At 46.7% G+C, this 26,905-nt stretch overlaps 1 protein-coding gene across 2 annotated transcripts in view; it reads right to left on the reverse strand.

Annotated features, from left to right (window-relative positions):
• Positions 1-19,419, reverse strand: part of IGF2BP1 (insulin like growth factor 2 mRNA binding protein 1) — a 44,580-nt gene extending 25,161 nt beyond the window's left edge. For both annotated transcript variants that reach the window (XM_049779642.1, XM_049779632.1), the window contains exons 1-2: positions 19,245-19,419; positions 17,890-17,950 (exon numbers count right to left, since the gene is read on the reverse strand). In XM_049779642.1, coding sequence (XP_049635599.1) covers positions 17,890-17,950; positions 19,245-19,419 — 236 coding nt within the window. The remainder of the gene's footprint in view (positions 1-17,889; positions 17,951-19,244) is intronic.
• Positions 19,420-26,905: the final 7,486 nt, after the last annotated feature.

Below are 26,905 nucleotides of genomic sequence, written 5' to 3' on the forward strand. Positions count from 1 at the left end.
TTCTACAAGATTTTCTTGGCTCATACATGCACTGAACTTGTGTTGTGTCATCCACACCATGGTAGCCACAAAGCTCAGATGGTAGGAAGCATCAGGGACGGGGCAGCTATAATCAAGGAACTAATTCTCTAGGGTGGACATGATAGCACAACAGGTAGGGCGTTTGCCTTGCATGCCGCTCACCGAGGTTCAATCCCCTAGACAGGCGTGATTTCTAAGCAGAGAGCCAGGAGTAACCCCTGAGCACCAAAAATCAACACACAACCCCCCAAAAAGGAACTCCAATTCTCAATGAATTTAACTATCATGTACTCTAAAGCTAAACTTTAGAGAAGTTTTATAAAATCTAAAAAGAGGGGTTGGAGAGATAGCACAGCACTAGGGCATTTGCTTTGTGTGCGGCTGACCCAGGAGGAACAATCGTTCAAATCCCAGCATCCCATATGGTCCCTTGAACATGCCAGGAACGATTTCTGAGCACAGACGCAGAGCCAGGAGTAACCTGAGTGCAAAAAAATTTAAAGAGAATGCCAGAGAGATAACTCAAGTGACTGCAGCGAATATCTAAACAGATATTTCGGCTAGATCTAAATAGAGAGCAAATATGTCAGTGAAAACTTACCACCTGAATGGGACGAGAGACTCTCTAGGTAAATACAAAACAGAACATATTCCTAAAGCCAAGCACTCGCTCCAAAGTAAAACCTCATTGTTTATACTAGTTACATATTGAACGTATTACGCTCTGCGTTAATGTTCATTATTACACTTTTAACGTCACCCCCTTCACTTTTAATGTGGCGATATAGAATCCACGCGCACACATGATACGAACCGGATCCTATGGGTGGCACGCCTGCAAACAGAGCCAGGGGACCATGAAGACACAACGCAGCTGACACAGACCTATGCCAGGCTCCCAGGAAGTCTCAAAGCTGGCCAGGGTGGGAGAAGGAATGAGAAGGTAGGCTCCAGAGAAGAAAGCCGCTGCTCCAAGAATCCCTTCCAAAGTGGGGTGAGCCCGCAAACCCTTTCCAAACCCCCTTAGGACCCTCATCGTCCCAGAGTTGGCTGTCCCTGTCCGCTTCGCTCAGCGCAAGTCACCCCGTAAGCGGACCACAAGGGCCAGCTTTTTAAAGCCTTTTCCATGAGATCACCACCGACCTGGTCCTTGGCCCCACCCTGCTTCCCCAGCCAGCCCTATAGGATAAAGAGGTGGGAGAGAAAAATAATTGTCCAGGAAAGCTTCTGAAGGGGGCGGGCCTGGCACGCTCCAGGCATAGCAGTAGCTGAGAAAGGGGGTGGGACAGGAGAGGGGAGGAGGAGCTGGCCCGGTGCCCTGGGCTCAGTGCCAGGCTGATCCAGAGGCAAGGCAGCCAGACAGGCGGGCTGTCGGGTGGGCTAATGGGCAGGGGTAGCGGCCGGAAAAGAAAACACTGACCTCTGGAAGGTGCGAGCCCAGGAAGAGCAGATGTCACTGCCAGGGAGAAACTAGAGCAGAGAGGGAACCAACTGGAAGCTAAGGACCCCGCTGGCATGCATATGGGAAGGGGGGTCCGCAACATGGTCTTTGGGAGGGAAAAAAGGTCTAGCACACAGTCGCTCACATGCGCTATGACTCCTGAGTGGTTATAACGCTGGGGACAAGCAGGCAGGAGGGGAAAGCAGCCTGAAGTCACTCCACTCTCCTTCCTACCTGTGCTATTGCTTTTGGCCAGTCCACAGCGAGTGATAAAAACAGATCCAGCGCTGAAGGAAGGCAGGTGCTTACAACGAGGTAGGGAGGATAAGCCCCACGTATCATTCACAGGTGGAAAAAGGCTCAAGACATGGTGGCATTGAGGCAGGACCCTGCTCTCCCCCTAGGCTGGTTGGTTCAAGCACCTTTCACCAAACTGCACTGCTCTGAGCTGACAAGAAGTGTTAACACAGCAGAAGTTTGTATAGCAGCGATGTCAACAGCAGGAAGAATGCCCATATTCTGTATGGGCTAAGTGCGTGCCAACTGGCTTTGACTGCATGCGGCTCTAAATTGGGCACAGGATTTAACTTGCAGAAGAGCTAACTACTCTCTAATACGGCTGGATGACTGTCAGATTTGTAAGCAGAGTAAAGGGAAGATGTGACGTGGGGTGGGAAGACACTAACAGGGAGAGAGGAAGCAAACCTCAAAGGATGAATATTTTGCTCATTTCACTCAACTTGAAAACTAATGATTTGACAAGGGAGTCCACACTTCGCTTTTTTATTTTTTCTCTCTTGCCCATCTGAGCAGCGCCAGAGGAAGCCAAAACAGAAGCTGAGAGCGTGGAGTTCTTTAGAGACCAATTCCAAGTGGGCTTGGGCCAGCTGCCACTAGCTCCCTCCACCTTACTCTCTGGCCTTAAATACTTGCTCTTGAACCTGAGAGGTTCCTGGAGTGAGCGGCCCAGGAGAGCTCCGCAAAGTGAGAGGAAAGAGAATCTGGGGACTGGAGTGTTAGTTTTGAGGTGCCAAGGAACAAATTCAAAGCCTCACATATATAAGGTTCTATACCCCTGCCCTTAAAGTGTGGTGTCTTTTTAGTTTTATTTCGTTTTCAATTCGAACAGTCCTACGGGCAAGGTGTGACCAAACCCAAGTTATTCTACCACTATCTCCCTGGTGACCTCAAGCTGATATAGGTTAAGCCAAAACCCTCAGAATGAACTTAAGGGAGGCCATAGTAATAGTACAGGAGGTAGGATGCGTGCCTTGCATGAAGCTGACCAGGATTCGATCTTTGGACCCATATGGTCCCCTAAGCAAGCCTCACCGGGAGTAATTCCTGAGTGCAGAGTCAGGAGTAGTCCCTGAAAACCACCAGGTATGGCCCAAAACCCAAACTCCCTCGAAACAAAAGAACTTAAGGGGATAGGGGGACAAACGGGGAAGGGGTGTGTGTGTGCTGAAAGGAAGAAGCGAGGGGGCCAAGGACTTGGGGAGGCTGAGCTCTGATGCATGTGGCCCATGGCTGACCTCCAGGCGTGCACACATTCACTGCTGAGAACACATCCGCCTCAGGCTGGCAGTGGGAAGTTTCCGGATTTTCCCTGCAGACAGAGAGGGGGGCTACAAAGACCATTTCCTGCTCCCGCCCCATCAGAGGTGTTGGTTTAGCTCTCACACACACCCCACCCCACAGATAGAGCCAGAAGTGCTGAAGAGGAGGCAAGGGTGCTCTGTGGATTAGGGGGTTCGCGAGCAGCCTCTAGAACCATCTGGCCATGACATGACAATTTTGTGCTACACTGAGCTCAGCTCACTGGGGTCAGAGATGGACTCTCGCATGTCCAGGGCCTAGGTATGATTAGATCCCATAAAGCTTGTCCTGGGAGACTGAACCCCTCTAACAGGAGGACCAGGGACCACAATGGTCACCATCTTCCCTCAGCAGCCAACCAACACTTGTGGTCCAGAATCGTTTCAGGGAGCTGGTTCCTAACAGCTCTGCTCTGCCTGGGACCCCAAGGAAGGTCTATTTTGGGGCAGCAGCAGCAAGTCCCTGAACAGTGGTGGTGGTGGCGGCGGGGAGAATCCTGTCCAAGTTCAATATGGCCGAGAGAGCCTGGGAGCCCATGGAGCCTTTCCTGCGGGGAGGACATGCGGACATGGGCACACGGGCAAGTGAGGAGATGAGGGGCTGGGAAGGGCGGCAGCAGCTGGGGCTGGGGGAGGGCTGGCAGCAGCTGAGGGGGAGGAGGGGAGCCCTCATGAACGGGCAATTGAGAAGGGCTGAGCAGCTGAGTGGGGCTGCGCCGGGCTGGCGACGCCTGGGCCCCACGTGAGCCGCCCTTCCCCCCCAGCCCCTCTCACCTAACCCAGGAAACACTAAGCACTCACCCACCACTGGTGGGCCAACATGGCAGAGCCCTAGCCAGAAAGGGCCTATCAGTCAATCCCACTGGCAGAGGGGGATCTGACCCATCTAGAATGTTCTCTACCCCCTAGAGCCCCCCTGGAACCCCCCAACTGGCTCTGACTGGGTCCCCCTAGGCCCAGGGGCCCCTGCTAGCAGAAAAGGCCTGGAGGGGGGAGGGGACCCAAGGCAGGGGCTGCCGGATGGGGGTGGGGACGGGGACTTTGCCCTTTGTCTCCCTTTGCAGAGCCACCGGCCGAAACCCGAGCCCATCCGTGAGCCAGGCAGGCAGTGAGGGGCAGGCTCCCCCCTTCCTTCCAGGGTCCTTTAGTAAATCCAGACCCGACCTCCCTGTGGTCAGGGCTGTAACGGAGGTGGTCCTGTGGGGGAGGGGGCTTCCCGCCTGCAAACAGGCCTGCAAGCATTTAAGTGGGAGCCGGTTGGGGGTAGGGGGCCGGTTGGGGGCTGGAAGAGGGGCAGCAAAAGCTGGAGGGGAGAAAATGGGGGGGGGGTCGGCATTCCTTAGAGACCTCGGCTGGGCGGGGAGGAGAGGCTGGGAGGCCTCCCACTGTGAAAGCAGGATTTGGGGCCTGGGGCGGGCAGCCTGGATAGGACGTTGGGGCCTGGGCAGACCCTCCTGGTTGGGCAAGTCCCAAAGCACCCTGGGGTCCTCCCCAGCAAAGCATGAGAGCATTTCTCACACCCCCAGGTGGAGGGGAGGCTCTATCTGGGGGTGACTACGATCTTCATCAACCCTTTCTGGGGTGCCATCCATTAGGAATCATCTTATATCCCTGTCTTATTTTTCACAGTCCTTGGGCTTTTTTAACCAAGTACCTCCTGACTCACTTGTGAGCTTAAACCTACCCGCAGGAGGTGACATTTGCACCCCTCAACCCACACGCAGGCGACAGAAGCTTCCGTAGTTCAGAAACACAGGCCCAGAGATTGCATGACCGGCCCAAGGTGACACTGGCCACCAAGTTACTAATCCACCCTGAAGCCCACACAGGCTTGCAAAGGGGGGGGGGGGTTAAAGATAACCAGGATTCTTGCTCCTCAAAGACACGTATGAAGTATGAATTATGATTCTGTAGGCAAGTAGCAAAGGTCAACTCTTTGTCCCTTCCTGCCAGGAGAGGGACCGGGAAGGGAAGCCACTCCATTCTGGCCCTTCCCCCACCTCCCATTTTCCCCAGGGTTAAACCCAAACAAAAGGAAGGGGGAGGGGATTCAGCCTTAGGCTCCAGCTCTGGTGCCTACCAGAAGAGCCAAAAGGGGGGTGGGGGGACTTCAAAGCAAAAGAACTGATCCAGCTAATTTCATGGAGTTCTGGAAATGGGGGTATCTGGTGAGTCAAGGAAGGTGGAAAAGATACAGAAACACCCACCTCCCCGACCCCACAGTTCAAGCATCTGGGAAAGGGTGGGCTAAGGCTGATCTGACACCCCCCCTATCCAGACTCACCCCCACCCCCCACCCCTAGTTCTGTTCCACACTGCTGGGCTCTGGGCTCTTCCATCACAGCTGCCAAAGGAGGGAATTTTGTTTTCCAAGCACTCCAGAGGGCCTGAAAACGCCAATGGGGGGGAAAAGAAAACAATGCGCAAAAATTTTAAAAAAAAAAAAGCCAAGTCTGAATCACCTGGGGAGGAAGAGCAGAGCTGAGCAGGAAGGATTAACAAATGTTGGGTAGGTTTTATATGCTCCCAAGATGACTCAACATCCAAGAGTTAGAAGGATCACCGGTTCCCACCCACCTTCTAACTCGGCAGAGGCGGGAGGCTCCACGAAACCACAGCAAGACTGGTTAATGGAGACAGACCATGGCTAGGGTTTACCCCGCCACTCGGAGCTTAGCTAGGGTCGGAAAAGCAACAGTGTCAGGGCTGTCGCTCTGAACAAAGAACTCAAAGTCAACCCTTTTTGGAACTGCAGAAGGAAGTCGCTTCTCTGATGCTCTCAGCACCATGTACCGCTCTTGGAGTGAAAATCAGTAACCAGGGGGTAAGCAGACTTGGGGGCTCTGCGCCCAGAAAACTTACCCTCGTGGGGTAGCTGCATTCTGTCCCCAGTCCCTAGAGCTCTCCTCTTAACTCACACCGTTTGTTCTGCTTTTCCTCTCTAAAACAGTTTGGGGGAGAGGGGGTTAAAAAAAAAAAAAAAAAAGCAGGCAGAAGTTGGTCCTACGCTAAGTTCCTCCCCAGTTGGAGTTTCCTTCCCTTTCCCTTCTACTTTCCAATAAACCTTTCTGTTTTTTAAAAAAAAATGCACACAGCTTAGCTCAAAGCTTTTTTTTTTTTTTTTGGAGGTGTCAGGGAATGAGGAGACAGGACCTCACACACACAAGGCTGATGTTCTACTGAACTACATTATATCCTTAGCTCCAAATTCCATTATTTTGGAGCCACCCACACCCAATTCTGCTAAAGGGGATCACTGGATGCCACTGACCCAGCCGGGGTTCCGACCTACAAAGCATGATGACTTCCCATCATTTAAACAAATTCCAAGAATCTCTCTTTAATTTGTGCCTCCCAGTTCTATGCACACCTGGTCTCCACTGACCCAGGGCCTTCCCTGGATTTCAAGTGAAAATACTGGAGGGCAAGGGATTTTATTTTATCTTTGTTTACCTGCCTTCCCCACCACCTGAAGTAAAAACCTAGTAACTGAAATTCCATCTAGGAAGAAACGAGGCATAAAGACAATTTTATACAGGATGAGGAGATGGCTGCCATGTAGCAGTAACACAGATACAGTAGAACGGAGAGCAGAGAACTTCCGTTCCAGAGAGAACAGTTGTAGCAGTAACACAGATACAGTAGAATGGAGAGCAGAGAACTTCCGTTCCAGAGAGAACAGTTGTAGCAGTAACACAGATACTGTAGAAAGGAGAGCAGAGAACTTCCCTTCCAGAGAGAACAGTTGTGATAGCCACACAACAACTGAATGTGTGTTTTTAAGATCCCTGAATCAGATACTTAGAAATGGTATTAGGGTACTGGAGTGCTAAAGTAGGAAGTAGAGTGCTTGCCTTGCATACAGTCGACCCGGGTTAGATCCCCATCCCATATGATCCCTCCTCAAGCAATACCAGGAGTAATTCCTGAGTGCAGAGAATAACCCACTGCTCCCTGAGGATGAAAATAAACCAAAAAATGGTGCTGGGAGGGGGATGGAGTCAGAGCCACAGTACAGCAGATAAGGGGCATGGCCTTGTAGTATGCAGTTAACCAGGATTGATCCCCAGCATCCCATTAGGTCCCTGAGCACCACCAGAAGTGATTCCAAAGTACAGTCAGGAGTAACCTCTGAACATCCCTGGGTGTGGCTCAAACACCAAAGGTGGGGGAAAATGGTGCTGAGTAACTTTACCTATTTTTTTCCACATTGGAAGTATTTTTTGAAATGGTCACAATAAAATGAAAACCTGAAAGCTTCTAGAAGTGACTGACAAATCCTATTTTCTCCTCAGCTGTATTGAGTCCCTGGCAGAGGCCAGGTCATGCAAGAGTCAGCTCTGAATCAGAACAAGTGGATGCACCCAGTGCATAGGAACACACAAAGGATATGCCACACTTGCAGCAAAACCCCAGCTATCTTAGCAGTTTGTATCATCATCCTGCTCAACATGTGCGCTTCCACTGAATTATTCAAATATTCTCTTCTTCCCAAATGACTGGAGTCTGTGCCGCCAAGACACCACTCACACACCTGAACTAAATAAAGCTGCCGCCCAAAACCAGTTTTAAAGAGTTGAACTCAGGCTCATGGGCCTTGGTCAGGTTTCACTCCTCTTTCGATTAAAGGACATACTCCTTCAAGATGGTCAGTGTGGGCCTAGGGAAGGTTAATAAATATAGAAGGCACACAAAGATGAATTTATCCTAGGCCAGCGAACTCAAGCCAGATTCACTCTGTTGCGGTCTCAAAGGCCAGCAGCCCTTGTGGTAAGACACAAGGAGGGGTTTTCCCTTCTTTTATATGACATGAAGAGGATGGATGGAATGATGCTCTACACTAGCAAAGGAACTTCCTCTGAACCCTGCTGCCTACCTGCATTCAACCTCCTTGTGTCTAGTTCCTTCGCTGAACACACTGGCCCCAGTCACACAAAGTCACATCTAGGTGGGTTCAACTTTGCCTTTTTTTTTTTAATTATCTTTATTTAAACACTGTGATTACAAATATGATTGTAGTTGTATGATTACAGTCATGTAAAGAACACCCTCTTCACCAGTGCAAGATTCCCACCACCAATTTCCCAGATCTCCCTCCTCCCCACCCCACCCACACCTGTACTCAAGGCAGGCTTTCTATTTCCCTCATTCATTCACATTGTTATGATAGTTTTCAGTGTAGTTATTTCTCAACTGCACTCATCACTCTATGTGGTGAGCTTCATGTCATAAGCTGCACCTACATAACGTTGCCCTTTTTTTTGTTTTGTTTTGTTTTGGGCCACACCCGGAGGTGCTCAGGGGTTACTCCTGGCTATCTGCTCAGAAATAGCTCCTGGCAGGCACGGGGGACCATATGGGACGACAGGATTCGAACCAACCACCTTAGGTCCTGGATGGGCTGCTTGCAAGGCTAACGCCACTGTGCTATCTCTCCAGCCCCTCAACTTTACCTTTTAATACAGGGTCCTGTCTCCAAATCCTGCCAATGCAAGTGCTCTTTGCTTGGCTCCTCCCAAGAATTCCCAACAGCTTCTACCACTCAAGAACCCTCTTCTTTAGGTCCTGTCTGCCAACATTTTCTCCTCCTCAGAGTACCCAATGAAAGGTTGATAAGCCCCAAACCATCCTATATATGCCACTTCAGGACAGAGGTGATATACGTCTTTCCACATAAATTGTAAAAATCCTTTATAGTGGGGCCGGGCGGTGGCGCTAAAGGTAAGGTGCCTGCCTTGCCTGCGCTAGCCTTGGACGGACGGCGGTTCGATCCCCCGGTGTCCCATATGGTCCCCCAAGCCAGGAGCAACTTCTGAGCACATAGCCAGGAGTAACCCGAGCGTTACCGGGTGTGGCCCAAAAACCAAAAAAAAAAAAAAAATCCTTTATAGTAACTGATTAAAGTCACATTCCTGTTCATGGCCAAAACCCACCTACGGATTGGAAGCCGGTCCCCCTCTCCACCCCCTACTGAAGGCTGAACACTCATTTCCTGACTGAGATGTTAAAAGGGGCTACAGGGCTGTGCTCTGGCGCAGTGTACCCCTTGAGGCAGGAAGAACTAAGAGGAAGTGGACCTGAAGGTGGGCTCTAAGCACATCTTAGGGGACTATTTCCAGACCAGCCACACACACACACACACATCTATACACGAATGGCACCTAATAGCTCTGTCCTCTGAGGATGATATATATGCCATCGCTTCCAATGCATCTACAGATGGTACCGCTCAGCCTATTCTCAAAACACCTCTTGTCTAGACAGACAAGACAAACAGGATCAGGAAGATAGTTCAGAGGAAGAGCGTATGCCTCTGATGCTCACATGTATGAAAGCTTTAGATTTGAAGCCCAAAATTATTCCCAAAATGATAAACACGCCCATCTCCCACCATAAAGGAAACTTACTCTCATTTCTTTCTTCCTTAAACCCCCAAGAGAACTCGCATATTGCCCTTCATTCAGCGTTTTTTGTTTGTTTGTTTGGGGACCATTATCTGGTAATGTGCAGGGTAACCCCAGCTCTACACTCTGGTGCTTGAGAGACCCACCATATAGGATTCAAGGGATTGTACATAGGTTGACCACGTGTAAAGCAAATATCCTACCTGCAGTACAAGCACTCTGGCCCTCAAACTAGAATTTTGTTTTGTTTTGAGATCACATCCAGTGGTGCTGGCTATGGCAGAAATTATTCCTGGAGGGGCTGAGGAACAGAGACCATATGTAATGGTGGTTGGCCACATGCAAGGAAAAATGCTCTATTGTTCCAGCCCCTCAACCAAAATTCTTACAATACCACCTTATCAGCCTGATCAGGATGCTGTCCACCATTAACCAATACTCCTAAATGTACCTTTAACCAATACTCCTAAATGTACCTTTGAGGGCATTCATGTTTATGAGCCACTCCACAGAGCTCAGAGCTTACTGTACTCAGGGACCGAGCCTAGTGGTGGGTCAGGGAACCATAACGGGGTGCTGGGGATGGAACCAAGGTCAGCTGAGTACAAGGCAAGTGCTGTACTTGCAGTCCTAAATTTAAACTCTAGAGCTGGAGCAATAGCACAAATGGTTAACAAGCTGCTTTGCATGCATTAGACCCAGATTTAATCCCAGCACCACATATAGTAGACCTTACTCCAGCAGGAGTGATCCCTAACTGAGCACAGAACCAAGAATAAGCCCTGAAAACTGCCAGGTCTGATCAAAAAAAAAAAAAAAAAAAAAAGGACAAACAGGGGCCAGAAAGATAGCATGGAGGTAGGGCTTTTGCCTTGCATGCAGAACGGTGGTTCGAATCCCGGCATCCCATATGGTCCCCCAAGCCTGCCAGGGACGATTTCTGAGTACAGAGCCCAGAGTAACCCTTGAGCGCAGCCGGGTGTGACCCAAAAACAAACAAAAAAAAAAAAATGAAGTTTCAGGCAGGGATTTGATTCAAGTTGAGAGCATCAACAACAGAAGCAACTACCTGAGTTTTCCTAGGCACAGCGCTGGCCGCCATTATTTCCCCATTCTGGGAGCCTGTGGCTAGGAGGATGGGTAAATAGGATGAGTCAAGGTAATCTATAATCTAGGTAGGGGCCCTGAGGCTTTGCTCCAGCAAACTTTATCTCCCTCTCCCTCCAAGGTCTTTGCCTTTCAAGATACAGGAAAAAAACATCCTAACCAAACACCCTAAAACAAAAATTCCCTCCAAAATCCCTATCCAGGGCCACAAGGATAGCTCAACAGCCAAGAGCAGAGTCTGAATGCGGGAAGCCTGGATTTCATCCACAGGGATCACATGATCATAGCATTGAGGGGTGAATACGCTCCAGAGTGCAGTCAGATATGGTCCAAAACAAACAAGCCCATTCATCATGCTCCATAAACAATAGAAAGCTAACTCACTGTAAACACCCCAACCTCCTGCCTGCACTACTTAGTTGACAGTCCAAAGACAGAAGGCAGAGGCCTGTATCTAACACCAGTAATAGCTAACGCGTGGTGGCACCAGCTCATAGTCACAAAACTTCATAATGCGGAGGTTCCTTTCCAATTCCCAAGTCACTGGCAGACCTTGAAGCTTGTTTCTCAACACCTGAGTTAGTTCTTCTGGGGGGCCCTTTCATCTAGGAACCCGTGAGAACCAGAGGAGAGTCTTTCCATTCAGAGCATCCCTCTAAGGACCTCAAAACTCCAAATTGTTTCTTCTCTTCTTGCTACTGCGGCCAAAACACTCAACTCTCTACACATTACAGTTTTTAAAACTTGAGTTCTGATGCCTTCTTGTAACGATTCTAATTACACAATCAACTAAACTATCCAATCAAATTTTACTCAGACTTAAGCATTTTCCATGTCAAGTGGCCAAAACATCTGGATGACGGACTTTTTTTTTTATAGTGAAAATCGCTAAAAATGAACAAAATTTCAAGTTTGCGTTAATTCCTTTTCCGAAAGGAAATGTTGGGAAGACTAGAATCCAAGGAAATGGCAGAGAGGAAAAAGAGACAATGAAGAGATCCTCCACTTCCTGCCAACTCTAAAAGACTCTAAAAAGACCATGTCCACACCTCCCCAAAGGGGAAACAAAATTCCCAACCATGCTCCAGGACCCTCTATGACTTTGGTCACCAAATCACCACTAGTTCAATAACCAATCAGGCTTGTTCTGACGGGTCTTGAAAATATCTGCACCACCCCATCAAAATTTATTTTAATCATTCAGCAATTTGCAGTTATTTCACTCAAAAAGATAGAGTTATTAATACCACAGGGAGGACATTTTATTTTGCCTTGCACGCAGCCAACTCAAGTCACAGCACTCCATATGATATGGTCCGGAGCCTACCATGAATGATCCCTGAGAGCAGAGACAGGAGTCAGCCCTGAGCACCATCGGGTGTGGCCCCAAAACAAAAACAAAAAAAAATTACTGAGGGTTTGACAAACTGTTTCTCTTGAGAGACAAAAAGTATCCAAGGTTGGGAGCCTAGATGGTGGCACGCTAGGACTGGCGGTGGTTCTATGCAGCCGTTAGTTTAGTGTTTTGCAATCATGTTTTCGCCAATGTGATTTACTGGGAATCAATACACTTTCATTTCAGTGGTCTGTGTTGGGGGGGGGGGGAGATTAAGCAAACCTGTGGTTCCTTCATTCCTCAGGAATTTCTTACATAGTCTGATGTGGTAAGAAAGAGATATTACAAAGTTGATTCTGCAATCCCCACTAATAGGATAACCCACAAATAACACAGTTCTTTTGCTCTTTGAGCAAGATCTGAGAGGATGGGTCAAGCTCTTCTACTAGAAGGAACGGACCCAGGAGGAGATGACTAGAACATCTCCCAGCTGGGGTTTCTGTGGAAGGATCACAGGTTCTCTCCAGTACCAAGGACTTTGTAAAGAACCAAATGAACAAGCTCTTTTCTTTGGTGCTTTATATTTGGGGAAGAGAGAGGACCTTTTCTTGCTTTTGTCCTGAAAGGCATTTCAAGGAGGTATGAGTAAGGAGAAGAAAAAAATCCAGGACACGGTGGTGATTTCCCGATTAACTGCACCAAACCCTGGTGCAACTCTGAGAAAGTTCTTCCCAGGACCTCTGGGGTTACTATTACTCCCTTGGTTATTATTTCAGTCAGCCTTTGGGGCAGACACAGACAGACAATATGCAAGACTGGAGGCCACCTGACGTTCTAAGCCCTTGGCCCTGGGACTGAGCCCAGCACCCTCCATTTTCTCTCCACCTCATTCATCCTCTGATTTCCCCCCCAGGCTCACTTTCTTCCTTTCTCCTTCTCCACTTCCCTTCACTCCACTCCAGCACCCTTTTGTTTTTTTGCCATTGAACAGCAAGATCGCCCGTGGAAAAATCACCCCTGCTAAGGGGCCAATCCACTGTGGGGAATCCCCCTAAGCAGTGATTCGGAATCCCGGGATTCCTAGGCTCAGAAGAGACTGGCTGCTTGTACAAAGCTTGGATTTGGGGGGGACTCTGGGACAAGATCCATGCCACAGACACAGGCAGGGGCTTGTTCAGCTGGGGGTGAAGGGGGACATAGAGGGCAAGAGGCTGAGCCAGGAATAGACGGAAAGGGAAGGGTTGGGAAGCACTGCTCTGCTGGAAGAGCCTCCAGCACCGGCAAGAAGGGAAGGGAAGGGAAGAGAAGGGAAGGGGCAGGCAACTGGGAAAGCAAAAATAGCCTCCCCCTTCACCCAATCTCCCACCCGTCTCGGAAACCCGGCGTCTGCGCCTCCCTCTCCTCTCCTCTCCTCTCCCGTGGGTCGCAGTGCGCCTCCAGCCGCTCCTCTTTAAAAGGGAAGCGGGAAATGCACCCCAACCCCCATCGCTCTTTCTCTTTTTTTCCCCTGTCTGGAATTTCCAACCCAGGGCTAACCCGTCTGATTTCTCCAGTCTCCCCAGCTGCTTTTTTTTTTTTTTCCCTTCCTCTCCCCTGCTCTCTCCAACACTTGCATCCCAAAATTTTACACTGCCCATTTCTGGAAGACATTAGCCACATTTTCAGAATCTTTTACGAGGATGGGGAGCAAACAAGGCTGCATTTAAATTCTAACAGCTGGCAAAAGGTCTATTCTGCGAGCGCCTTTGGCTTCATTTATGGTATTTGCTCTGATGCCTACGATGCCACCACGCAGACACACAAATCAACGCAGGTATAATATCAAGACACGTCTATCTCTTCATCACAAAATCCCAAAGTGGTAAAAATCAATAGCACTTGCTGCCTCCTCCACTTGCCACTCAACTCAGCCAGCTCTGAACCTTTTTTGGTTTTTAATGTTTTTTCAATGGTATATTGCTAACTTAGTCCCTTCTCTCTGCATTTATCCAATGGTTGTTACATGTTCAAAGTAGCGAATAAACCCTTAAAAAATAAGCTCAAACACATAAACTGGATTCAAATGGCATATCATTAAGGTAATTTTAGAAGATTAAGAGCTCAGGACTTTTGAATTTCATGTTCTCCAAAACCTAATTTTAAGAATGCTTTGCTCTTTTTTTTTTTTCTCTCCACCAAAAGTTGTGTCATCAAAACTTTACAGTTGGGAGAGTTAGCTACATTCTGAATAAATCAGTGATTAAAAGGACAATTCCTCCCCTTTGCCCTGAGAAACTACTCAAGTAAATTTTATCTGTTGTACTAGAGGTCAAAAAAAATACAAGTTTCTGGGAGGCTACAACTTTTCCCACAGACCCCACACTGCTCCCTCAGAGAGGGTAGTGGCATGAAACTGCTAATCACAGCAAATGGAAGGGAATTGGGGATGATCTATCTATGTCTAGCTGCAAGGAACATATATGAATTTGTACCATTTCATTGGGAAGGGGAGATTGAGGAAAAGGAATGCTGATTTCCACCTTCCTCCAATGAAGAGAAATTTTTTTTAAAAAAATCACTATTTTTTTTTCACTTATTTAAAGCCAAAAAGAAAAACAACAAACTCATTTTAGAAAAAACGTGTACTGAAAATGTCTCCAACTGTGACTTTAGACTTGTTGAATACAAGTCAAAATGGGCCTCTTAAAGAACAAGTCCAACTACTACTGAAAGACCCTGAAATCTGTCCCACTCATACATTTGCTCCTGTAAAACAGATCTCTTTCGTTCATTTTTAGTCCATTTTAGTTCATTTTTAGTTCATTTAGTTGAAGGCAAATCTAATTCCCAAAAAAGAAAATTTGTTTTCTACACTGTGTGATCCAATTCATTAGCACCTCCACAAATTATTTAAAATGGGAAGCAATTTTACCATTTACTGGACTTCACTTTGTATCTTTTTTGTAAAAATTTTTTTAAGCTGAAAATTTTAGAAAAGTAAGCCAGAAAGTCAGAATAATGTTGGAACGATTTTCTCTTCTGATAAGTTCTCACATATCTATGAATGAAGTATTTCTTTTAGTGGTAGCTGGGAATTTAAAGGAAAACAGTGACAAAGGACAGTATGATCAACTTATAGGAAAACTATTAGGAACCTGCCTAGCTAAAGAAATGTAAATCTATTTTTAACTAGAGCATGAATTTTCATTCACCTAGAGAATTTCAGCACATTGCTACTTTTTTTTTTTAAGCAACACCTTTCATTTTGATGGGAATACAATCCTAAGGTCACATTCCTCTAGAGAAAGGCACACATTTCATGGCACATATTATGAGACAGAAGTTTAATTTCTTTAAAAAGCAAGTTACTTCCTAAAGTAAATAGGTCCCACTAAGCCAGTACCCTTTTCACCTTTAACTACCTACTCCAGTCTCAACTTAAACTCTTCCCACAACGGTTAAAATGCTTTTGATTTTTCTTCTCTGTCCCAACATGACAATGAATATAGATATAAATTCCAACCAGAAAGTTCAAATTGTTGACCAAAATTCCCACACCACAAGGGAATGAATCTGAGAAAGGTGAAGATAGAGATTCGTTTTCCGTTTACATGTACAGTGTTTTTGCCTCCTGGACTCTTATTTTTAAAAGGCACAACTTATATTTATCAAATAGATACAAACTTAGGATAAAATATGTAACACTTCAAATTCAAAACTGCAGAGTTTACTGCTACAATATTATTCAATTCCCATCCCTCTAAAAAACAAAAACATCGCCTCAAAAAAAGCAAACAAGGAAAGCCCAGAAACATTTAGGTTGATAGGTTTCAATTAATCTCAGAAATGTGAGTCCCAATTCATTTGAACCGAGTTGCATCAGGAGTTAGGAGTGAAAACAAAATTATACAAACTACATGCAGTTGTGCATTTTGCTTAAAACATATTAGTCATAGGTAATTAACTAGTCCCTCTTCTATACACTCATTTGATTGAAAAAGTAACAAACCAACTGAATACTTTTCAAGCAGACTGAAAACATATACCACAACAGGCTTCCTCAAAAGAACACAAAATGATAAGGCCAACTAACTTCATGCAAACAAACTTTCATTTTACAACTTCAAAAATTGATTCATTCTAGAAAACTGAAATGTCTTATGATCCCACCACCCTTCCAGAAAAAAAAAAAACACTCCATGTTTGTGTTCAAAAATCATTTCAGGAGAGAACAAAAAGATCTAATTTAATATGGGTGTGGAAAGGAAGGTTTTTTTGTACCCCATCTTCTCACAAACCCCACCCCTTCCCTTAACTCAAAAGAGCCCTCAGTAGTGCATTTTGGAGGGAACAAGGAGCCTAGAAATGACTTGAAAGCAAGCAGCCGGCTTAGGGAAAAAAGATCCATAAATAACAAGAACACCATGGAAATTAAAATATAAATATTTAGGGTTCCATTTAAGGGTCCCAGCATATATTGCAATTTATCTTGCTTTTCTCACTTCCTACCCTTTAAATTTTAAACCATCTTAAGGAGCAAAATCAAAAAGGTCCAGTTACAAAATTTTCAATTATCCTAGAGAGTTCTCATCACTCCAGTCTTCCATTCAAACTTCCAGTCTCTTCCTAACTCCACTGGTTGGTCAGTTATGTCACTCCTAGTATTACCATGTCCAGGAAATATTTCAAAATAATAAATAAGACTGTTCTTTCCCGCTTTATTACCTCTTGACTCCTAACTCTAATTGCCTTTCCAATACCAGAGTATTTCAAGCACTTAAGGTTAAATCACAAGCTCTAGAAACATAGTTTACAAGCTCTATTGATCATCTATAGATACATAGTCTCGCATTACTTAAATATCTCAAAAGCCAAACCACGGAACAGATTCTTTCCTCTCTTCTGGAACTTTGTAATTTCACTAACCCAAAAGAGCAGACCTTCACCCACTTTTCCCACTCAGAAGTCTGGAGCTAACAGAGATGCTTGTAGAAGTTCCCAGTTGGAATGGGAGGGGGGTGTTGAGGGGGGGGGGGGTCAAAGATTTACTCGGAGCAGCAACAGGAGAGAAAAACCTCTGCTGTCAACAGCCTAACATGGGATTTGAGAAAACAGCAAGACTCTTGCCCTTCCTGAGTTCAAGGGATGACTGATTTAATATTCAACATGAATCCGATTATTACAGAAACACCCCATTTTGCCAAGGAGAGGGTGGAAGGTACCAGAACACAAGAATTCACATTCACACACACACACACCATCCATCCAGAGAGTTCTAGAGCTCATAGCCTCAACACAAAGCTCTCACCCCAGCTGGTCTCTCTTTAACAATGGGCCGAAGGAGTTCGAGCATGGGGGGTGGGTGGGAAAGGACCCTACAGCTAAAGTAGAATTTTTTTTTAAATCCAGCTAGTGGGGTGGGATGTTTATATGAGGGCACTGGGGATGGAGAGTGGCATGTTTTTGCCTGTTGCATTAAGTATAAGGAAAGCACAAAGGATCCTATTGGGGACAGGTATTCACCCCACTTACCCTAGGGATCCAAGGGGGACCCCCTCCCACACACACACAACCCAGGTTAAGAATGAGGGAAAAAGAGGGAAAGCAGGAAAGCCAGTTCCAACGCCGCAGGGGGTTGGGGGGGGGGTCAGGAGTTTGAACTCTTCCAAGACTGCTCTGCCACAAAACATGATCCTACACCCTGAATACCAGGGGCTTTTCTCCTCCATTGATAACTCCCAAGTTCTACCAATACCACCTTTGGCCCACCCCAATCCCTGGCTTTTTTTTTTTTTCTCTTTTTTACAAGCTGTAAACCACCCATTACAACATCTTAGCCTATCTTCCTTCCCTGCCCCCAACATCCGGCGTTAGGGTGGAAGGCCAATAAAAGGTTTCTTCCACTGGAACACGAAGCACCCCAGAACACAGCTTCCGAGGACACACACCCCACTTCTCCCCAGGTTCCCAACCCCCCCCCAAAAAAGAACATCTCTTTCCTACCTTTGTTTTTTAGGGACCGAATGCTCAATCTCAAGGCGTTTTCCTTGCAGTTCTACTTTACCTAAAGATGAAAAAATTCTAAGATGAGACTTTGAACACTGGTAGAGAAGAGGGGGGAAGAGGTGCGCGGCGGGAAAAGGCAGGAGAAAGACGTTAAGGGGAACCCTGGTTTGTTAAACCGGGAGTTGAGCTTCCTAGGAACTAAAGCTTGGCAAGTGGGGCGCGTGGCCGGATGCAAAAAAAAAAAAATCGGCTTTGGAAAAGGTGGATTCTACATATGCATTATTATTTCTCTTCCATTTCGTTTTGCACAACTACTGCCCCATGGCTAGCTAATCAGGTTGGGGTGGGGGGGGGGTGATGTCCTGCTCTGGGATTCCGAGGGTGTCTGTGTGTTTGTGGGTGCACCCTAGATGCGTGGAGACGTGTCCCGGAGTGGAAGAGCGGCCCTTTTTTCTCCCCAAGGTGCTGGGTGGGGGGTAAAGGAGAAAGGTTGCAGATTGAAACTTTTATTTTCCCGTCGGACCGCGTCGCGGGGCGTCCGGTCACCTGTCGGGCCGGGTCGGGCCAGGCGGGCGCCGAGGGCCCCAAGGAGCGCGCGGGGCCCCAAAGGGAGGGTCCCCGGCAGCCACGACGCGCGCGTCCCGGCCCCGCCTGGCCGGCTCGAAAAGCAGCAGCAGCAGCAGCAGCAGCATGGCGACCCCGCGCCGCCACTGCCACCGGCTCACGCCTCACTTTTCAAATCAAAATGGCTCAAAACAGCTCAGGCCCGGGGGACAGGAGAGGCGGGACCCCAATGCACCCTCTGGGGCTCCCTTTTGAGGAAGAAGGGCTTGCAATCCCCCCCACGAAAACGCGCGTAAAGGGAAACGCGCGCCCCCTCTCCATTACGCGCCGGGAAAGGCCTACAGGGCGCAAGGCAGGAGGACTTGGGGGTGTCCAAACTGCACCCCGGGGTAGAAGATCGGGCGTGGATTTTGGATGAAACGCCCCAATGGCTGCCACCTCCATAAAGCCCCCCCAAGACTGCTGGGGGGAGGGGGCTCCCGCCCCGTCGGAAGGGAAATGAGGGGGGTGCAAGGCACCAAAGCGCCCCATCACCCCGAGCTAAGTAGGGGGGGCTCGGTAGCCAAACCTAGTAAGAAAAAAAAAAAAAAAGAAGCGGGAGGAAACATCGAGCCTTCAGCGCGCGGGGGACTTGGGGGCGTCGGAGCCCCCCCCAATAATGGGGTGTGCATGAACCAAGGCCTTCCTTGCTTGGGAAGGAAAAGGAAGGAGTTGGCGGGCCGTAGGGGGAGCAAAAACCGCGGGGGGTGGTCTGGAGGCGCCTTTTTTTTTCGGGGTGCTCGCCTTACCCGAGAAAGTTTCGATGGCCTTCATGGCCCAGTGCTCGTCGGGGCAGTCCACGAAGGCATAGCCCGACTTGACCAGGAACTGGCCGCTGTAGGAGATCTTGTGCTCGGCGAACACTTTCTCCAAGTCGGCGGGGGTCACGCTCTCGTTGAGGTTGCCGATGTAGAGTTTGTTCATGGTGACGGAGCGGGACCAGGCCGGGCCGGAGAGCGAGCGAGCGAGCGGTGGTGGCGTCCTAGGCCGGGCAGGCGCGCGTCTCCAAACTTTTTTGTTTTTTGCACCCCACTACTCCACCCCTCGAGGGGCTCCGGAATCCGGGGTGCGGGCGTGCAAGGCGTGCGGGCGTGCAAGGCAAGCGCGCGGCCCGGAGCGGGAGAGTTGGGGGGGTTCTTTTTGCACGAGGCCCGGGGAAGTGGCAGCGGACGACGAGGCGAGCTCAAGCGAGTGGAGCGGCTCCTTCTTCTCCTTCTTCTCCTTCTTCTCCTTCTTCCTTTCGGGCCGAACCCCCTTTGCTGGCCTGCCTAGCTGCCTGGCCTGCCTCGCCTCGCCTTGCCTCGCCTTGCCTTGCCTGCGAGCGGGCCGGGCTGGTGTGTCACGTTTCCCCGCGGCCGCCCAGGCGCCGCCTCTAAATAAAATCGACTTGAAAAAAAAAAAAAAAAAAGGAGCGGAAAAAAAAAAAAAAAGAGACGAACCCACGTGGTGAGAAGCCCCCACCCACAAACCCACCCACCCACCCTGCAAGGGAAGACCCCCCGACGCCTCCGGGCCCCGGCCGCCCTCCTCCACGCCACGCCCAGTGCCATGGTCGCTCTCCCGCCTCTTGGGGGGGGCTCCCCAGCGAAGACGCGCTTCTGCACCCCCTAAGCTGGTCCCCGAGTTGGAACCCCCCACCCTTACAGTCCTACCTGCCCCCCAAACCCCCCCGGACCCCCAGAAAAAGGCGCCCCACCCCAGCCCCCATGCTGCGCCCGGCTTGGGTGGATGGGGAAGGGGTGGTCGGACCCTGGATCTCCCACCGCTTTTTAAAAAAAGGTCAAATATGGGGGTGCTTTTTTAGGGGGGGTGCTTTTTTATTTTTATTTTTTAATTACACGCACGGAGTGGGGGGGGATTTGGACACACTCACACACCCCCAATCCCAGTTGAACTGCAAACGACTTGACAGGCGGGGGGACCGCCGAGATAGACAAAGAAGGAGAAGCCCAGGAACTCGGGTCTTCTGGAGGGGGTCGACCCGCGCAAGCCGATGCTTTTTTTTTTTTTTTAAAGAAAGGCGCTTTTTTTTTATTTTTCCCCCACCCCAAATTTATTTTTATGTGTTTGGGGGGGCCGGGGAACGTTGGCTCCACATTTCCCGGCCCGGAGCGACTTGCACCGGGGAAGCCCTTGCTTGCACCGATCCCGGGTGATGGGGGGCCCGAGCAGAGCAGGGGACAGGGACGGCGCGAACACGCGTGGGGGGATCGCAGAGAGGAACAAGGGGGTGTCAGGATTCAAGCAGGGGTGACTGAAAAAAAAAAAAAAAAGGAGTGGTGCACCCCATTAACAGCGGAAAGCGAGCAGAAGCGAATGGGGTGGTGGTCTCCTGGGGGAGGAGGGAAGGCAGGCGGCTCCGGCCCAGGATGACCCCGCGGGAGAGGAGAAGGAGGAGGAAGAGGAGTGGTCGCGGGGGACCCGCAAAAGCGAAGGGGGAGATCTCGGGGGGTAGATCCGGACGGGCCCCGGCTTCTTTCTCTAGGGTGGGGGTGCAGACAGGTGGAAGGCCCCGGGATGGCGACCTTTGGGGACCCCCAAACCCTGTGCTGGGGGCCCGGCTGCGGGAACTTGGTTGGGGGGCACGCCGGGTGCGGGGCGCGGCGGGAAGGCGAGGCTTAGGAAGCCCCACCCCCGAACCCAGGTCAGCCCCGGGGGGAGGGCCGATTTCCGCTGGGGGGAGGGGTGCCGGCCCCTCCCCCGCGCGTACCCCGCCCAGGTCCCTTCCCTTCCCTCCGCCTCGTCCTCCTCCTCTCCCTCCTCTCCTTTGGCCGAACAACTCGCTCCAGGTCCCGGGGAATCCCGGGGACGGCGCCGACTGGGCCCGGGGCGACACGTGGGCGGCCGCGCACCCCCCCACGCACCCCCGAGTCTCAGCCGTGGGAGAGGGACGCGCGGGCCACGCACCCCATGCGCCCCCCGAATTCCCGGGCGCAGCAGCAGCAGCAGCAAAGAAACAACCTCATGAGTTTCTGGCACCCCCCACCCACCCAGGGGCTGGAGCAAAGGCCCAGGGGGTGGGGTGTGAGAGCGCGCGTCTAGGGGTTTAGGGGGGAACCCTGAACCCCACTTGTTTTAAGCGAGGCCTGGTAAAGCGGGGTTCCCCCCTACCCCCGGTGCCGGTGCTTGCGGGGATCTCCCGACGCGCGCTTTGAGTCGCTCGGGGTTTGCTCCATGAGGGGTCTGCAGGGTGGGGGGCAGAAGGAGCCGTGCTTTGGGGGAGCACGTGTGCGCACGCCCGGCGAGGGCAGGTGAGGAAATGGGACTGCTCCCCTTTTTTTTTTTCCCGGTCCCCCCAACCCCATTGTCTCAGTCGCCCGCGGCCCGGGGCCGGCTCTGCAACACGTGTTGGCTACACGGATAGGAATGAATGAATGAATGCCTGCCTGGGTTTTTCTCTTTTTTTCTTTTCCTTGTTATTATGTTTTATTCGTTTGCAGAGCCAGCGAGCTGACTTAAGGCGCACCGCACCGCTCCTCCGCAGGACCTGTTTTCTGCCCTTCGAAAAGTCGGGAGTTCACACAAAATAAATAAGCCCGCTTTTGCACCTTTTGTCGTTTCCCATCTTCTCCCCACCCCGTTTCTCCCCGTGGTTGCAGAAAAAAAAATGGGGTTTGCATGTAGCTTCCTCCCATCTCCACCACCTTCCAAACCCACCCTCCTAAGTCTTTTTTTTTTTTTTTTTTTTTTTTTTGCATTTTGTTCCAGGCAGCCAGCCACGTGTTATTCGGGTTGGGGGGCGTTCGGTGGTGCTTTTCTAGCTTTTGGGGGGGCGATGGAAATCGAGAGGATCAGCAGCTCTCTCCTGAGCCGAACCCATGTTTTCTATCCCACACCACCCCCATACCGCCCTCCCCATCTCCTCCCAGTCCTCAGACTTCATATCTAGCCGACTCCTGACCATAAATATAATTTTCAAACCAGTCAACCAGCTAGAAACGGTGCCTGCCAACTTAGTAGGCATTCCTTGAGCATTTCTGAAATAATTTTAAAAAATTTAATACAGAACTGCAGAGGAAAGAGAAATCGGAAGAAAATTATTAAGAGTCTAGGAAAATAAACTTATCTTGGCCAGAATGTGTGGATCTGTTTGTGGCCGGGGACTTATTTGGGTGTGTTTGGACTTTTGAAAGGGCTTTGAAAGATCTGAGAGGCTGCTGTGTTCCTTGGCCTTTTTTTTTTTTTTTTAAACCGAAGGGCCCCCCCCCCCCATCTCCTTAAATTATCTGTTATACTGGGGGTCAAGAAAAAAGGGTACCAGGCAGGACATTAGAGTGCCCAGATACAAAGTGCTGTTTCCTTTTTTAAATATTTAGAAATTAACAGGCATACTTCACAGGTTCTTTTGCCTTAGAGAAACAAATCTACACTCTTTATTCCTCAAACAAAAGCAAGTTTAAACCCCACCAAAAAAAAAAAAAAAAAACTTCATCCGGATCTCTCTAAATTCCTACAAAAGTGTATCCACCTATTTCCCTATCCTCCATTCAAAAGAAAACCACAAGTTTTTTAAAGCACTAATTGAATTTACTTTTGATTTTTTTTCTTATTTAAAAACATAGTAGGTCGAAATGACCTGAAATGAGTTTTTCCCAAATATTTATAAATGATCCTAGGAGAGGAGGAAATGTAAATTAAAATTTTACCCATTATTGGTAAATTGAAACTGATTGGTTCTTTTTAAAAATCAGCTGTTTTCACTGAATTCTAATCCCTCTGCCCAGGGCTTCTGTTTATAATCTGAGGCTGCTGAACACAAGAGAGGGGACAGCTGGGGGGAGAGGAGACCTTTGTAGCCCCCACATCAGTTTTGCCTCGGTGACCTGGCTATTTTAGGCTGGGGTTGGGGAGACTGCTGATGATTGGTGCTTCATCTCTCCCCCCTGAAAGCCCAACACTAAAATTAACCAGGGAGAAGATTCTAGCTTTCAAAGCTCACTCTCCTAGGTTAGGAGAAGATTGACCATGGATGCTCTCATTTTTTTAATCATCCTTTTCTTTGTTGTTTATTATAATTAAAATAACAATACACAAGATTTTTCTTTTTCTTAGATTCTTTGGGAAAGATCAATCTTCAGAGCAGGGTGAAATTTAATTTGTGAGAATTTAAAAGTTAGTTGCAGGATTGCTTAATAATTTTTTGATTGTACTCTTGATTTGTTCCCCATTTTTTTTCCTAGAGAAGTGTTTGATCAAATACAGAATTCAGTTGACTGAATTCAGAAATAAACTTGACTAAAGATAGAATTCTGATTCATTTTTCTTTATTAATTTCTATCAAATAGAAAAAGATACGGAAATAAAAAAAAAGCAAAAAGTTAATTTCACCACATTTTATTTGACTTTGAATTTTTTCAGTGTTTATCTTTTTGTGATGTTTTACATTTTGTCAGCCTATTTTAAATCTTAATTTCTCACTTGCTGTTGTAACAGGCATTTCCCCAAGCTGTCTCAAAGTTTTCATAACCACTATTTTTAGTACACGTAACATTCACTTCAATAGATGTAAATTATATCAATTCCATTTTTTATATTAGTACTAAATGCTATTTAGTTATTTTAAAATATATATGTTACATCAATTAATTTTTTCACTTTGGTCAGTAGTTTTAAATTGAATTTTTGGGACATAAAACTTTTCTTTTGCATCTTTGAATAAATCCCCAAATGAATATTGCATTTTAAGCCTAACATGTGTCAGTGTCTTTCTATTTTTAAAGTTTAGACTGTTTTAACAAAGAAAGGAAAAGAAAGCTGAGACAAATACATTATGAAATTAGAATATTTTTTCATAAATGTTGAAATTCAATTATGGTTTCTAGAAAATATAAACCATTTCACACTTCCAAAATTAGCTGTTGACTCCAAAATTATGGAGGAATTTGTTGTTTTGTTCGTTAAATTTTTTATTTTGTTGTTTGCTAATGTTATTTCTTGAGATATTTTTACTTCCTGCAACTTGAATATTTAGTATGATACGTTTAAATACCTATAAACTTGGAAAAAGAGCAAATTGGTTCTAATTTTAAAGCATGTAAGACATTTTCTGTCAAACAAGGATAATTATGTGTTTAAGAAAACTCACTGGTGAAGGAATGGGTGAAGGAGCATTGTATGAATGAAACTCAATCATAAACAACTTTGTGTCTTATGGTGATTCAATTAAAAAATTTTTAAGTAAAATAACTTATAAAATGCAAGAGAATTGTAAATAGAAGAGAAAATTTTTCCTTGGAATTGTCACTCTAACTTATTCAGTCTTTAAAACCTTAAAAAAAAAAACCTGTTTATTCTAGAGGAAGAAGAGACTCAAAAAGAAAGAACTTTAGAACAATCATTTTTTTGTTTTTCTTTGAGTCAGTATATATGACAAAATTGTTCCTTTTTTTGTTTTTGGTTCAGGTTTGCAATGTTGAACGTATTAAATAAGAAAGAACATAATTTATACACTTTTTAAAAACGAATGTTTTCCAGTTTAATTTAATTCAGCTATAGTCCCTTAACCTCTGCTAACACATGTAAAAGAAATGATCAATGATATTTTCTTGCTATACTTTTAACTGCCTCTTGTATTTATTTCACTCCAAAATCAGTAAAAGATAATGAACAGATTTGCTTGATCCTTATTTTTGTACAAATGCAAAATAGATCATTTACTTGTGGGGGAAATTGTATAATTTAAGAAAGATAAAAGTATAAGTATGTATTTTTATTTTTAATTAAATTATAAAAATCACCAAAGGAGAGAGGGGATCCCCATCTAAATATTATTTAAAGCAGGAATAGTAATAAGTCAGTTTTACACTTGAAACCTATGTATTTTTGTCTTTAGATTTTTTTAATTCAATAATCTGTTAGATCATCAAATTGAATATATAGTTCAGCTATATAATGTGCTTTTTTTTAAACTAATAGGATGTCACTAGCTGGAAAGCAAATTATTTTTGTTTGCTTAAAACTTTACTACTGATAATAAATTTAATTGGTTTTACTTTTGTTTCTAGTTTGTTTTGTTTTGTTTTTCATGAGCTGTCTAAAACATTTCAGTGTTTCACAGTAAATGTTGCTGGGTTCTTTTAGATATATTTTAAGTTTAAACTTTTAATACATACACTAGTTCACTAATGTTTTATTCCAAAAATATCCACTGAAATAGCACTTCAATCTGTTATTGTAGAAAGCAGTTTTACAAAGAGATGCAACCTAAATAGTATTTTGGTTTTAATCCAGCTGATAGACTCACTGAAAAATAAGTCTTTGAAAATTGTGTGATTTCTGATTTCATGGGTTAACAACCTAGAAAGCGTTTTGGTTCACACACCTTTTACCCCCCTCCCCAAAAGAAATCTTTTAAAATAAACATTATTAACAAACTTCCTATTTTAAATTGAACCTGAAATAATTTTGTCAGCCTCTGTAAGAAGAATATATTTTTAATACGTTTTCATGATTTTCATTCCTAAAATGTGTGTATACAGTGTGTGGGAAACCAATATTAGTTATTTCTAAATCTCTTTGAAAAGAGGCTTTGGATCTCTTTCCCTATCTTCCTATTCCTCCCTGCCCCTCCCCCTCCACTCCCCTTCCCCTCCCTCCCTCCCTCCTTTTGTTCCTCCATTTTTCTTCCTACTCCCGACACTGTCAATTCCTTTCCTCCTCCCCCTTTACCTTTACCCTCTTTTCCATTTTTCTTTTTTCTTCGTTACTTCTCTTCCCCCTTTTAGTACCCTCTAGCTTCGCTGCCCCTCAACCCTTTGCTTCCCTCTTTTTAATCAATATACCTGATCAAACTTTTCTACCCTTTTCAGCAGTCTTGCCTTTTCCCTCCCCTTCTCCTATCATTAACTTGTTATCATTCAGATGGTTTCTGCTGAAGGGGAAGAAGGTTCAGAGATGCTTGAATTCACTTTTACATCCACACCTGAAACATTTTCCATATTTGTGTGTGTGTGTGATGAGACTTCAACACTACGCACCCCTGAATTCCCAGGCTTTTATTATCTGAAAGTTCACTTGACATTCTTGCTAGTTTTTGTATCATTTTCTCTTATATTGCTCATAACTAATTTTTATTAGCATCTGATATATCACATCCTTGAAGGCAGAGACTATATACTCATCACCCAGAGTTCAGCACAGTGCTAAGAGGTGCCCCGAAATATCTATTAAATAAGTACCTTTTGTAACTTTTCATACAGCACCAGAAGAAGTGGTCAGAGGGATTAGATGAAACAGTATGTTTAGCTTCCAAGTACTTTTCTTGTTCCTTCCTTCCTTCCTTCCTTCCTTCCTTCCTTCCTTCCTTCCTTCCTTCCTTCCTTCCTTCCTTCTTTCTTTTTTTTCTTTGTGTGTGTAAAACGATGTACCATTGTTAGCTGAAATATAAGCAATACAACTTTTCAAAAGACTT

Source organism: Suncus etruscus, chromosome 1 (assembly GCF_024139225.1).
Source record: "Suncus etruscus isolate mSunEtr1 chromosome 1, mSunEtr1.pri.cur, whole genome shotgun sequence".
In the NCBI taxonomy this organism is placed as follows: domain Eukaryota; kingdom Metazoa; phylum Chordata; class Mammalia; order Eulipotyphla; family Soricidae; genus Suncus; species Suncus etruscus.